Source organism: Anser anser (genome assembly GCF_964211835.1).
Source record: "Anser anser genome assembly, chromosome: 6".
Taxonomy (NCBI): Eukaryota; Metazoa; Chordata; class Aves; order Anseriformes; family Anatidae; genus Anser; species Anser anser.
Window position 1 is genome coordinate 2,604,487 of NC_139726.1, and position 15,549 is coordinate 2,620,035.

The following is a 15,549-nucleotide window of genomic DNA, read 5'->3' on the forward strand; positions in this document are numbered from 1 at the left end:
AGGGGGGTTCCTAACAGACAGGAACCTCAGAGCTCCCGTGAACGTAAGGCAGGACTCAGAGCAGATGAAAAGAACCCTTTGTTCAGACAACAGCACGTTCCTTTTCCCAGACCAGGAAAAGGTCATTCAAACTACAGAACAACCTTCGTAGGAAATTAGGGCTGGTAAAAACCAAACTCATTAAAAACTGGCATAGAGAAAACTTATGCAAAATCAGTTAACACATACCGAGTAAGTTCTTTAAAGTGTTGTTATAAACGACAGATTCAAATCAAAAGAATAGCTAATTTAATCATTCCTGTTTCCCCAGCAGTTCTTACCTGCTTGCTTTCTTTAGAAGTTCAGCCAGTTAAGAGTGACAAAGAGTCCTCACAGCGTAACACTTACAAAGCACGGACTCCCTAAACAAGTATCACTTCATTTTACTCTCACTGGAGGGATGCCAGAAGTGCTACAGAATCATTTCAGGTTAGACGCAGACCACAGTAAATGCATTAATTTAGACTTTTTCACACAAGTAGTTTTCATTAGTTAACTCAGTGAAACCCACCCACCCCTGGGAGTTAGCACTAACCTGCGACTCTTAAAGGTTTTTCATCGATACTTGTATTAAACTTTGGCGGAAGAAAACCAGTACAACTCCAGCGTTATGAATGGTGCTGCTCTCTACGTACCATTTCAGTGCCATCTGAAGAAACCCAAGGTGAGCAGAGCAGCAACAGGAGCCCCCCAGCACACTGTCGGCTGAGGGGCTACCTGCCCCCCGAGCCAGCAGCTGGCAGCAGCACAGGGCACGTGCGTGCATGCTTCAGACCCTCCGGTGCAGTCTACGCATTTAAACATCACAAAAATGTCTCGTGCCAAGACTCCGGATGGCTCAGCTGGCACACAACTTTCTGTGAGCCCAATACAGAGGAGGAGTGGCAGTCTTCACCAGGACAAAATCCTAAATCACCACGGCCACTGGCTCAGGGAAGGTTAAGTCTCAAGTTCTCCTCCACCCACGCAAGCCGAACACAAAACAAGCCGCAGGCTCCGAGGCTCTCGAGGAGCCAGGAGACGTTTCCTTCTCCTCCCATAGAGCAGCGTTCTCACCTCCAGCTCCCAGATTTGAAGGCAGGACAGATGACAGCAGAGCATCAACTTGAGACTTGCCCTAACGCTCGGCTCTCGCTGACCTTTACAACCCTACTGTGCCTACTCCAGGGGCGTCGGGCTACCCTCCAGCCATTCCCACACATTCGATTGCTGGAAAACATCCCGGAGGACGAGGCAGCCTTTGCTGCTCTTCCTCCTTCGGTTTCCTGGGGTGCCCTCCCCACAGCCAGCCTGCCTCACCAGCACGGCACCAGCACCACAAGCAGCAGAACCAGCGCTTCGACAGCTTGCTTTCAGAAAACGCTCTTAAGAACAGGAGTTCTTCCTCTTTAATTCTACAGAAATTGTTCACAAAAACATCCTGAATGAAAGCAAAATCTTTAAAAATATGTAAGTGGTATTTAATAAATTACACTCTTAAATATTGAGATCTTGCAGAAATGAAAATAATGCAATTCCTGCAAAATTAGAATATAACAAATCAGCAACTGGAAGAGCAGCTTTGGGAATCTCCCCGTAGCAGATGAAGCAACATTAAATCAAACTATCAGGCTCCCCAGTGAACTCTATTAGAATTAAGACAAGAGTGCAATCAAATATCTGGTGTGATTTGCTGGAGTTAATATGTACTGAATCAATCTGTCATTCTACCATTGAAGTACGCCTTAGAAAGCTTCGCAGCGCTGAGCAGGTAATTCAACTACACCACAATTTGTTTCATTACCGCGCTGTTTTCCACGGGCGTCCCTGGAGCCGCCTCCTCACAGCCAGCCCCTCAGGACAAGGACCTGGGGAGGCTCCGTCCGAGTGCCCCCTGAGGACAGCCCCAGCACCAGGCAGGCCGGGACTTTGTCAGGTGCTGAAGACCTCTCGTTTCCACAGATGCACCAAGTGCCATGCTCCAGGGCCATATTAACCCTCCTCGGTCGCAGGGAGCAAGAGCAGCGCCCTCCCCATCTCCCTGGACCGCAGTCCAAGCCACTGCCCCTCTGGCAGCCCGCTGACAGGCTCTCCTCCAGTTCCTCAACATCTCTGAGACGTCTGGGGAAAGCAGAGTAACGGGAAAGATCATCCCTGTGAAAGATCCTTCCAAGAGCAGCCTCAGCCTTGAAAAACTGAGGAGTGTCCAACTGCCTGGTGTGGTGGCCGGGCTCCCACCACGGCGCGCGTCCCTCGCCCATCTCCTGGCCCTTCTGCCGGGGCTGCGTCTCAGCCCAGCAGCTCCCAGCCCGCACGGATGCGCAGCGCCAGGATCCAGCCCCAGGTGCCCACCTCTGCACTGCCCCTAGCTCGGCCTCGTCAGGTTTCAGCTGGACCAGCCCTCAAGTCCGTCAGCACCCACAGCGCCGGCTGCTCCTCCGTGGGGCAGGCCAGCCACCGCACGGTGACGCTGGCCAACGTATAGCTCCCCCCACACCTCCACCATCGAACGCTCAGGCACTTCTAAAATGGGACCGAATGCCTTATGGGAAAACCACGCTGACCCCTTCATTCCTCCAGCCAGCAGGGACAGACCAGGTCCCACTTGCACAGAAAGCAGCGAAGAAGGGCACGCAGCAACCACCACACAAGTCACGCTTTGGCTCCACAGCCCATTGAGCAGCACAGCTGAGTAATTCAGATTATTCTCAGTTTTCGTAACGCTGCTAGTAGGTGTACGGAGAGTTCCCAAGGCAAGGCTGACAATAGGTGTTAGTACTCACTCTACTATAAAACGTTCAAGCAGAACGCAGCTTTCACACAAAGAGCCTTACAAGCACGACTGTCACTCAGTCAGCAGGGCTTCAGAGGCAGCAGGTAAGTATGTCATTTCCGCGATTAGGAAAAAAAAAAATCAATCTTTATTAAACATGAAGTTAGGGAAAACAAATCTCAACTCCTGAACCGTTCTGTTTAACATACTCTGAAGATTTTGATGTAGAAGTTAGTCTATTTAAATGGCTTGGTTCAACCTGCAAACAGCCTTTTAAAGGTTTAATGATGGATTTAGCAACCGGCGTACCCAGACATCCTTTCATCTATTTTTCTTATTGTTTTGAGAGACACACAACATATTTTAACTTGTATTTCACTGTGCAGCAGGCAAGATAAAAGGATCTCATAACCGAACAGTAGAGAGAACTGTGATGATAGCAGACAGAACCTACTCCTTTTAATTCCCAAGGCAGCATCTGTCAAGGAGTCATTAACCACTGATTTCTGAAAAAGCAAATCCCAGCCTCTCTAATAGGACTGAGAGCATCACATACAACTTCGGCCCGCTTCTGTAGCTATCAACATAGCAGAAATATCCCAGTGCCTAGGACACAGCCGAAACACAGCTGTTCTCCAAGCACAGGACTGGTCCACCTGCGAAGGGAAACAGTGACCAGTACCAGACATTGTTTGCACCCTCAAGAACTGTATTCACCAATACAACCCCTCCCTTTTACTCTGCTGCTCCAAAACCAAAGCACTTGGATGCTAAACAGCCGTTTGCTACTTCCCTTAGCCTTTAAGTTCCCTACAGTTATCCTCCCCAGACCTCTCCCTGAAATACAGTTTCATCATATTTAGATAAATGCGATACCTTTCTGAAGGAGCACGTCTGGGGACCCCTGTGGTTAAATACCATCCCCACACTGAAAAGTTCATCTCTGTCTTAATTATGAAACCACAACAAGCAATTCTGTATTAGATGCACACACCCTAGAAGAAGAAAAACTTTAGGGCTTTAAGTAAATACACCTGTCCCCTTCTCCATCCCTTAAAATTATACCTTACAGACAACAATGTAATTATTTCAAAAGTAAAGCTGTTTTGCTACTCTTAATCAATTTTTCCCATTTTTTTAGTAGTTTGTAGATTTTCTGTACCTTGTTAATTACACTTGCTAATATTCGGGTCTATGCTGAGGTAGAAAGCAACCAAACGTGTTGCAGTTCACTGTGATCCTATTTAAGAGGAGAACTTCCCCTTCGCCCTTTCACAACAGAGCTCCAGGTCACACAATTTACATCAGGTATTCTGAACACCGCAGGCTTCAAGGGAAGAAATAGCTGGACTGATGTTACCAAGACGTAAGAGAAATAAAACAAAACATAACACAGCCTAGCTCTTAAAATTGATTCCCTTAAGATAAACAGTTTTAACTCCGTAGCCTTCCATTATAACTGTAAATATGACAGGAAAAAAAAGTGAATTGATTAATAGCTTTACCTCCTCCAAATAACCTACTCCTAAGCTAGCCTAAAGCCCCCTTCCTCCCTCCAAAGAAGGACAGAATTAAAGCAGAAAAAGCATGAGAAAACCTTCCTAAAGCCTAGATAGGCTATTTGCCCACCAATATACTCAAATTAGGAAATATATCAGTTGACTTTTTTATAGTTCACGTATGGATTCAGAAACAGAAGAGTTTTGATATGAAATGTGCAGACTCATCTCGCGACATCGCAGCCACCACAAGAAGTTTAAGTGACATCTGTCATCAACACTTAAGGGAAAAACACAGAAGTGTCGCGAGGCTTAGAAGTTACCTTTATCAAAAGCCTTCCCCCTTTTTAAGCCATTCACCTATCTACTCCTCAGCACCCCACTTAAATAAATACAAGAGAAGCACAAAAAAGAGCCACCTTTTGTTTTCTTTGTGGTTAACCCATTCAATCCCTGACAGCCTCAGAGAACACCACAGCCAATGGATAGTGTCCTGTTACATGTTTCTGTATTTCTTACAGAGTAGGGCCAAGAGCTGGTCAAACAAAAATCCCACGCTGCTCTGAAGCCAGCGCCCCAACGCAAAGCTACCTTGCAGGACAGGAACTCCTCCCGGGCTGCCCGCGACGCGGCTCCAGCCCACCCTCAGCACCAGGGGTACAGCTCAGGTCCCCCTTCCCAATTTGCACATGGGAAGGGCCACCGAGCCGCTTCTCGAGCTCTTTTGGCCCTATCACAGTTTGTCAGTATGACCTCGCCCACTTTTTTAAAAAAAATAATCACAAGAACTACTTCCCGCCATGCCAATTTGTCTTCCTTACTGCCAAATTACAGCTACAGGAAAAAAAAAAAGTACTAACAAGGTAGGCTGCTGCTCCTGACAACTCAATGAAGGAGGCAGCAATGTGAATTGAACCACACTACTCCACCCCAAAAATTCACAGACATCTAGAACTGGCAAGGTTTGTATTATTTAGCTACTCGAAGTCACCCGGTTGTTTCCCCAAAGTGACACCAAGACACTTTTCCTGCCACCGACTTCCCTTCTCCAGCTCTCAAGCAACTGTAACGTCACAGAGTAACGCGAGCGCTACCCAAAACCAAGCACAAGCCATTCTGGTACGAATGCTTTATAGACAGATCGCCTGGTTACAGACAAATCACCTGACAATTATCTCAGAAATGCTGATGTAGGCCGGTAAGATAGGTGATAAGATTTTTTGTGGCCCTCCTGCTCTAAGTGCGCCCAGCTTCCTTGGATGACGCCTGGTCTCTAGACACACAGTCTACACAGGAGCTGGGGACTTCAATTAAGAAAACCCAAATGAGGTTAAATGCCCCCCAAAAAGCTTTATTTCCTCTCTGGCAGTCTGACTGAAGCCAATTCAAGCACTATAAAATGACTGCAGGCAAGACAGGCAAAAAAGAGTGGAACCTGGCCCACCAAACACTGACACAGGTACAGAGGGGAAATGAACAGAGAAGGTCACAACCATTTTCATGTTCCTTTAACCTTGCAGTACATAAAAAAGCCCACCTTTTATACAAGTTTAATGTGAAAAAAATAAAAACAAGGAAACAAGCAATGCAATTTACATCATTCTATATAACGATGGACATGGAATGACAGAGACATCCCAACTATTACCCTACCGAGGGGGACAGTAGTGGTACATGAGCACACACACAATCTCTCATTCACATAAATAATTGCTGCCTATTTGTGAACATCTCACTGCCATAAAACTGTCACCATTTAGGAAATGCCAAAACCAAATCTTCCTAAAGAACTGTATTTTACAACTACATTAATTTCCACTTTGAAGTTTTGGCAATAAATAAAAATACAATTGTCACTACGAAACTTCAAAGAATTTTGAATTAAAAATCCCTTTTAGAGCGACTGTATATGGTACTTTTAAAATGTATCTTTTTCCTGAAAAAACAGAGTATTTTGTTACAAGTTGCCTTTGTACCCAATTAGGAGAAAACTGTTACAGATAGTGCAACATTCAGTCAAAACCCAAGGTAGTTTTCTTTCAGCTCCTTGCAATACCCATTTGCATCACTCAGCATGTAACAAGTACAATTTTAAACACAAAAGACTGCTAACAAATTACTTCAAAGGAATTTATTTTCTTGAAAGTCTGCTTCTATTAGTGTAACTCGACTGTCCTGACATGCATAAAAAAATAAATTCCTCTGGTCAAAACAGAACTTACTGTCCTAGCAAAGAAGCTAAGGGCAGAGATAACACAAGAGTTTGGGTACCAGGTGACCCTACTGATTCCACCCTCTTCAGGGATGCAGTTTCCTGGGAAGTTTCAGATCTAACCTTTGCATTCAAGAACAAGTTGATTACTGTCCCTCTCTCCTCGCCAAGCTATGTAATTAATCTTCTGATTTGTAACATTTTATTCCCAGGAATGCATTCCTACTATATATAAATAAAAACAAATTTTATTTAAATGAAGGACAAACACCAACACCTGGAAATTTGTATTTCAGAGTTGTATAAACAAACCTCTTCACCGAAGCACTACACACCTGATGAACAAAGTCAAAATCCATCACGTAAGGAAACAGAAAAGATACCAGGGATTGGTTCTAAAGCCAGGTAAACTGAGAAAAAAGTTTAAAAAATTAAAAACAGGATTGCACACATGTTAATTGGTAGGAATTAAAGTTATAAAATTCCATTTCAACTCAAGCTTCTCTAAATATATATTAATCTCTCTCAACTTTTTGTTGTAACAGCGCCTCTCCTTTTATCTTGCTTACCTAGTTGTTGGATACCACCACCAGACATGCAGTATTTTGTTTGTACCTAAGTTTAGCACAGGGGAATTGGACGTTACCAGGATGCTTCAAAGTACAAACAGCTTTTGTTATGCAACTCAGACTGGTCAGACAAAAAGCATGAGTTGCAGCAAGACAAATGGTAGAAAGTTAAGATAACCAAATTATAAATTGAGATGTAAACAACAAAACAACTAGGGAAAAGGGGGTGGGAAGCCTTTATAAATATGCTGGTTACAAATAGATAAATAACTGAATTACTTTGTGCCACAGGGGACATCAGATAAAACGAGGAGAGCACAAGTTTACTGATGCGGAAAAGTGTCAGGAAACTGACATCTAACAAACCTGAGAGCAGCCTCACAAGGCAGGCTGTGTAAGCCCTAACTTCTCGCAATTTAAGATGACACACGTACCAGAAAATACCTTACAAAGAAAAATTCTACTGAAGCAGCCGTACCGCGAGGTGTGGAGCACACCAGAGAAGCAAGTCTATGAGATGCAAGCAACCCAGTTCTGTCCTCACACATTTACCAGTGGGAACGGCATTTTTCCTTGCCAAGTACCTCGTTTCACACAACAAGTCTCTGACATCACCTCGCCTGCTCTTTCCACTCTTGAAGTGAGCATTTCAAGCACTGGAAGACCAACGGCATTGTAGTGACATGAATGTATTAATCACAATTAGAACTGCATCACTGTAAACTAGGAAAAATACAAGCTTTTTTTTTCTGCAGACTTGTTCCTTCTCCCTTACATTTAGGGGAGTTCTGCTAAGGGTAGGAACAGTATTTTAAAATAACACTTTCAGTAACACTATAAGGTAATCATCATATATTAACAAACAGGAATTTTCAAAATTGATTTAAAAGAAAACGTTAATATAGTACATTCCAAAATACTTCATTATAACGTTGAGTTGTTCCAAGTGAGATTGCCGTAATTTCACATTTATTGATAGTATATTTAGTTTCATAAATGCCCCTCCCCACTTCTTACTCCCTTTTATGTGCAATAATTGAGTTCTGACTCGCTTCTTCTCTACTTGCTACAGAAATTTGGGTTCTACAACTAGTTTTCACCAGGTATGACTTTCATGACACCTGAAGCTTAACTGTAAATTTGTTTATGTAAATATTAAATGTGTTATTTAGCTCTAAAAAAGTTGAATGGTTGGAATCTGACACATGTACTAAGGGCACATAACTTCACATAAGTAAAAACAAGGCATAATTATTAGCTTTGTTGGAAAAGTAAGTTAGAAAACCTTCTGAATGCTTAGTTGCAGTCAAGGTGATTTTTCTTATGACAAATAACTAAAACCAAGATTAATACAAGCAGATTTATTGTTTGCTCATTTAAATTATTCAAATGGAACATTTCAACTAATCTCAATCAACGCGAAGTGTACAAAGCTAACTACTGCTCGGTTTTGCCAAGCAGGAGCAATATGAAACCTGGCACCACGCAATTCAAAACACCGCTGAGGTTGCCCGGGGTGTTTCTTTTCCAAGGTTTTCTTAAATTGAAGGAAAGGGGAAAATTGCTACCTACATGGGAGGAGTTCCAGAGCACAGAGACACAGACTGCAAACCTCGGAGCTTTCAGAAGGGAGCTGCGCTTCCCCCTGAGGAGCCCTACCTGTAAGGGAAAGTTCCTGCATAATGAGTGGAGGTGTGAGCGCTCCTCCTTCGGGCAGGTGCCATTGTTCTCCACCAGGACTCAGGCGCCCGAACGAGTTAAGGCAGATTTCGTGGCCTGGCGTTAACTGACCCCATGCATCCGACTCTAGCCTGCAGCAAAAATGCAGCTTTATCTCAATTAAGTGTGGTTTTAAGATATGGCTGAACCCATTTAACCTCTGGATGACACCAAGAGCGGGAGACTCCCGCTCTGCATTCCCAGGCCTCCCATCCCCACCTGCTCCTGCCATTTCCCACAGAAGCACACAACGCTCACCTCTTCCCTATCCAGCTCTCATGCCCCTTCCACGGCCAGAAGGGGCTCAGTACCCAGACACAAGGGAGCAGGAGAAACGAGCACAAGGGAACAGGACAGGAGTGAGGCGCAGACTGCCCCCGCTCGCTGCTGACTACAGGTTGGCTGGCTCAGCCCTATCTTGAAACCTCCCTCCAAGATAAATTACTTGACATTTGTCACAGGCTAAGCTTGTGCTAAGCAGCAGCTGTCACAGGTTAGCCGATAGGTGTTAACGTGATAAGCCCTAATAAACTGATCGTGAGTTTGAGTTTTGAGAGAAAATCTTGGTATTGTTTACATTCAGCCACATAATTACACCCCGAGTAAATTAAAAGAAAAGCTCCTCAGTTTAACAGCTCACCAGTTACCTACACTCAGCTGCACTGCAGCTCAGGTGGGGGACAAGAGTCATCAGCAGGTACTTTAATTACCACTGCAGTTAACTAAAGTTAACAAAATCCAACCTTAGTGTTAAAGCTGATGCACCATCATCAAATGGGACGTTGGAGAGTATAAGCAGCAGACTAAAAGGAAGTTTCTGTTAGCCACAAGAGTATTTCACAGGAAAAAGTGTAGGAGGGATAGAAGATGAAGATGACAGCTAAAAATGGAAATAATGGCTGGGAAATGGAGCTGGGACAGGGACTTGTGAGGAATGTCACTGCGTGATGCCAGGGGCATCAGAGGGAGGGAGGAAACCCTAGGACCTGAAGGCAGTGGAAGAAGTCTTACCAAGAACTGAATTTAAAAACAAAGTCCACAAATAGAGATTGTAACACAGCACTATGATACCTACTACCAAGCATACTTTGGTAATCCCAGCAGCCTCCACACACACACAAAACCAAGTAAATAAATACACCAAGGTGCTGAGCTCACCCTGAGAAGTAAACTTCCACTGGAATAACACTTGCCCTGCACACAAGGCGCTCGATTCAAGTCAAACCCCATTTCTTCCCCAACTCGAGCCTGCTGTCTTTGCTTTGTGCGGAAACACAATCTTTTGAGTTCCTTGTACTTCAACTTGTGTAAAATCTTGAGGGATTTTTGTTTACAGAGTATTTGCCTGGTTTGAACTTCAGCTCTCCTTTATTTACCTTCTACTTCAGCCAGCGGCATCCTGGTGTCATCTTTGTTTCATGCAGCCCCTCGCTTGTAAGCAACTTGCAGGGTTCAACTGCAGGCTGTGAACGCACGTCCAGCATCCAAATCTCAAGTTAGAAAAGGTTCTGTCCACCCAGTCATAACTGCTTGAAATTCAGCATTATAAAAAAAAGTAACTCATCCTTTAACTTCTGCGTAAGCTCGTAAAATCAAGAGGTGCTGACTGTTCTTTCTGAAGAGCCATGTCAACTTCTCTGTTAAGATCATGACAGATCTTATAATGCTCTCGTTCCTGAAGTTGCATACCTGCCTGGGAAGGCCAAAGGTCTGGTTTTTGTTCATCCGGATCCATCACCAGGGGACATGCACACTTGCTACCAGACAACTGCAATCTTTAGCTACGTAATGCTACTACACAAGGTGTCTGCTTCAGAGTACACACACACACTAGCTAAGAAATGGACAAAAAAAAGCAGCCCATGATTTCATGTGGTAGAAGGTATAGCAGCTGCAGCTTGAAAACAACGGCTAGGATTTTGACTCAAATGTGAATTAAAAAAAACGAACACTTAGGTGGAAGAGCAAACAGGTTTTGCAAAGCTCTCCTCCCTCCCAGGGATGGGAAGACAGAAACAAAGTGCAGTTCGGATATCGCCTGGTTATTTCCCAGAAGTTTACTACCTTTCTCACATGAAGTTCACTATTCACCTAAATTTCTTCAAGTGCCTTCTAAACCTGAGTGCCTCAGGAGGTACCTGCTTCTGATCAGCATCTCAACCAAGACTAGGCTGCACTTCTTTAAGCACCGCCCTAGAACTTAGGGATGTTGACATCACAACCAGCAACAGAACCTGACCTCCCTCTGAAAAACACCATCAGCATCATGAAACCGAAGCTTTTTAAGGGTGTTTTAAAGCACCTACCGCTTAACATATACAATTTAGCAAAAAAAAAAATACTTACACAAAGTTACAGTTAAAGCAGTTTATTCATGCTATAAAAGCAATCACCTGCAACACTTCCATACACAAACGGGCTATAAAAAAGGCATGCTTCCCAGGGCGGGTGTGAGAACGGGCCTGGAGTGGAAGGTAAAACATAAGCAGGAGCAGAACTGTTACAAGGACCTCCAAACTTTAATTTCACTGCAGAAAGCAAGTGGCAGCATGGAAGCTATTAACACAATTCCTAGGAGCAGAACGGGTATCAGACAAGACCACTTACTTCCAGGCACACAATTAGCTGCAGTATTTGGGCACCTCCATCTTGTAACAAAAATTTACGAGGAAAAAAAAGCATAATCCATAAAACATGTAAGATTTCAACAATGTGAAAACACACAGCATGAAGGCCCACCAAGGAAAGATTAGTAAGTGACTATAATCTATGAAACAAGACAGAACTCTTTAGGCATAAGTCAACGCACAAGGAGATGTGCTCCTGTCTGGAAGATTAGCAACTTTTTTTCCTTCCTTTTTAAAAAGCAGGTAAGCCCTGCCGTAAAATTAGTGACACCTTCTCCATGTACATGCACCTGTTTCCAAACCCTCCTGATTGAACTCTTCCAGTTCATTGTATCAGCAAAAGTATTCGTCATGTTACTCTGTATCAACAAAAATAGCCAAACAAGAAAGTGTGACTTGGGGAAAATTAATGCTTCCTGCCTTAAAAAGAGCAGGAATAGGCTGCTCAAAAGCACCACTACCTCCAGAATGCCTTGAAAGCCAGATGATGAACTCAAGTTTCCAGTCTTACAATGGAAACTGAACTTACCCAGGGACGGCGAGAGTATGAACAGAATAGAAAGCAAAATGAAATTTGAGTTAACTATTTCCAGCCTTTCAAAATACTCAAAAATGAACATTAAACATAACGACCAGCGAAGACCATCCTGAGGTGATCACTCAAGGACTGAGAATGAAATCCACTTCTCGTTCCCACTCCGTCAGCGTTTCAATAACCTGAAACCATGCCCTTAACTTGCCATCCACGCACCTTCCGCCCAGCCTCAGCCCTGTCACCCAGTTCATGCACAGCCACGACCGCCAGAAGTGCTCAGGCAAGAACTTTGAGGTGAGCGTTCAGATATATCTGATAGCAATCTAGGTATCCTAAGTGACCACCGCCAGTATCAGCATCAGCAATCACCACCACTTCCTAACAACTCACATGAAGTTAAATTTACTTCTGAAAGACTTCAGGTTGAATTTATCTCGTTAAGCATGATTCTTCCCCCAAAAGAGGTAACAGCAATCCCCGCTAATATCTATTCAAATTAAAAGATAGTTCTGTGATAAGAAACAAAACAAAGGCTTATCTATTCTGCAACTTCTCCCCCTTCTAGTAAAAACAGTTCATTAGCACCGTGACACACAATTCTTATTCATCAGAAGAAAACCGCTATGGAACGCTCATGCTCAGTTTCTGAAACTCACAGAAGGACACCTTGCTACCTCTGCTTAGCTGCGATCTCCCTCTTACCGGAGATAAAACACGCTCTCTCACGCAGGTTTAATTTAGGATAAATTACAAACGCTTGCTAACATAAACATACTACATACCAGAAGCGTAATTCTTTCACAGCTGGAGCCTCCACGTGAGCAAAATGAGCTGCTGATTTGTAAATGCTGAGAGTGGACATAAATCTCTACGATACGTACATGGAAATAATTCCAGTGTATTCCTTTTGACCAAATCAAGAGAGAAGTCTGGGCACACACTGGGCAGCATCGTTTTTTACGGAGGGATGACCAGTAGTGCATATCGTTGTGCTGTCTTGGACTACAGAGTCCAAACAACTTCAGTAGCGGTATTAAAAACAAGTGATAATGATTATTAATCCCTCCCAAGCTTTAAACCTTTCTACATTCCAGATGACAGTAGCAGTATAAAAAAAAAAAAGCCTTAAAAACAAATGAACCAGAGTCTGTATGTTTGGTATGCAAAATATCAACAAAGCAAACCCTTCACCACTACTAGCAAAACCGGGTTGTAAAAAAAAAAAAAAAAAAACAAGTCAGACAGAAAGCTCAACCCATTTCAAGTCCTGAAGAATTTGTAAATACCTGGTTATTCTCAGTTACAATCAGTCCTGGAAGCTGCACTGTATCAGAGTCAAGCCCTACGTACCACACGAGCTTTCTGGTTTCAGGACTGCTTGGCAGAGAGGCACACAAGGACAGCAGCACGCTGGGAGCTTTGCATCTTTCCGCAGCAAATGTAAATCAGCAGCTATCCTAACGGCTTCGAACACCTTTCACAATAAACATCCCCGGCAGAAGTCCGAGCTAAAAGTCGGACACCTAAGTCACTGAGATGACACAAATGGATATGTGAACATCTCCCTCTCCCAAAAGTCCCCTTCAGGATACATCAAGTGAAAGGTAGACAGCAAGTAAACTTCCCCAATATTTACCTACTGCCATCTCTCATGGCCTTTCCAAGAAGGGCTTTACATACCACTACCACAAAAATCTACCTTAAAAAAAAATAACCAGGAATCCCTACCTATTTGTGTGACACTGGATAGAAACCTATAGATAGACACTAGATAGAAACCCCATGACTGAAGCTGTCACTACACTGGAGTAATCTAAACTCTCTGTTAATAGCACAATTTATAATCTTGTTTGGCTAATGTATCCAGCACCATACTTACACATTGCTTCAATGACCACTTCATTTTGAAACTATTGCATAATGTATCAAATATAGCTACATTTCACTGTGGTAAAAAAAAACTCATTACAGAAAAGACACATTTCAGTACAACACTAAAGCAGTTTTACTGAACTATACGTCTAAACTTCACAATCATTCAAGCAGCCCACAAAATAGCTTACTTACACTTAAACTTGTTAATGGAAATGGTTTTATATAAAACATGATTTATCAAAATAACACAGTGATTTATTAAAAAAGCGTTATTTCATGAACACTAAATGCAAACACGGGGCTGCAAGGCGTACTTTAAAGACTGAGAAAACCAAATGACCCTCCAAGACCGTTTCGTTAGCGCCAGCGTTGTTCCTTTTAAACACGCTCCCAGAACCCGGCAGAAGCTGACACTCCTGGAGGCACCGGGAGCTCGGATCACGATGCATTACACATTGTAACAGCACCGGGTAAACAGCAGGAAAGCGAGCAGGATGCTAAGACAGGGGATTCCTTTCAGCATCAGCAGTCAATTGAGAAAACCAATCGCGGAGGCACGAAGCCTCCTTTGACAGCTGTAACCTCCGAAAAGCCAATCCACTCGCGCAGAGCCCTGCCTGAGGCGGAGACACGGCTTCATTGAAGAAATCCTTGCGGGCACACTTACTCCCGGCCGGGGGCTGCCGGGGCCGGTGGAAGCCCAGCGCGGTCCCACAGCACCAGAGCCGGGCCTCCCGCCGCCTGTCACCGCCTTGCCTTCACGGGACGGGCGCGTTCTCCGCTGGGACGCCGAGGAACAGGCGCCGCGCTCGCTGGTTTACTTCTCACACACGCAGCCGGTGCCCTGACAGGGGGCAGGAGGGCTGCACCGGCCCGGTTCGGCCCGGTTCGGCTCGGTTCAGCCCGGCCCGGCTCAGCCCGGCCCGCCTCAGCCCGGCCCTGAGGGAAGCAGTGGCGGCGGCACGCTACGCCAAGTGCGCCCGCAGCGCCCGCCCGCTCATTCAGAGCCGCGTCTTGCGCCTTCCTCCTTCCTACGCTAGCGTAAAGGCCTCCCCCCCGCTAATCAAAACACTCGCGAGTCGGGACGCAAAGAAGATGGCGGAGCAGGGCCCGCTTACGGCGCCGGACAGCAGTTTACGCTGCGCTCTTTGCGCAGCGCCCCGTAGGAACCGTGCAGCGCCGCGGCGGGGAGCGTGCGTAGTGCGCTTGGTGAATGCCGATGGCCTATTTCCCGTGAGGGGAGGGGGGTGTCTGATAAACAATGGTGCCCCCCCTGCGCGGCTCCCTTACCGATTCCTCCTCCTTCTCCATCCCCGTGGGCATCTGCGGCACAGCCCGGTTGATGGAGACGCAGTCGTTGAGGTCGGGCATGTCCTTGCCGCGGTAGATGGGCAGCGGTTTGGCGGCGTCTAGCGCCCGGGCTCGGAAGGAGAGTTTGCTCATTGTCTCCCCCTCACAATAACACCCCGGGGCCGGGCGGGCGGGGGGGGGCCCTCAGCGCGGCCTCGCCGCCGCCTCCCAGCCGCTCCCGCACCCGGCCCGCACCACCATGGAGGGTCCCGCCGCCCCGGAACAGCTCTCCGCGGGGCCGCCCGTAGCTCACAGCGCACGCCCCGCAGCCCTAGATCCGCGCCGGGCTCGCTCGCTCCGCTCCCTGCGCCATGGCAAACATGGCGGACATTAACCAAAGCGGCCAGCGATCCCGGCAGCCACCGCGAGAGC

The 15,549-nt window shown here is 45.4% G+C and overlaps 1 protein-coding gene across 1 annotated transcript in view; it reads right to left on the reverse strand.

Moving 5' to 3' along the window:
- The window catches only part of EPC2 (enhancer of polycomb homolog 2), a 41,277-nt gene extending 25,777 nt beyond the window's left edge, over positions 1-15,500 (reverse strand). Inside the window, exon 1 of the mRNA XM_083842696.1 lies at positions 15,118-15,500. Coding sequence (XP_083698822.1) covers positions 15,118-15,270 — 153 coding nt within the window. The 5' untranslated portion in view covers positions 15,271-15,500. The remainder of the gene's footprint in view (positions 1-15,117) is intronic.
- Between the last annotated feature and the right edge of the window lie 49 nt (positions 15,501-15,549).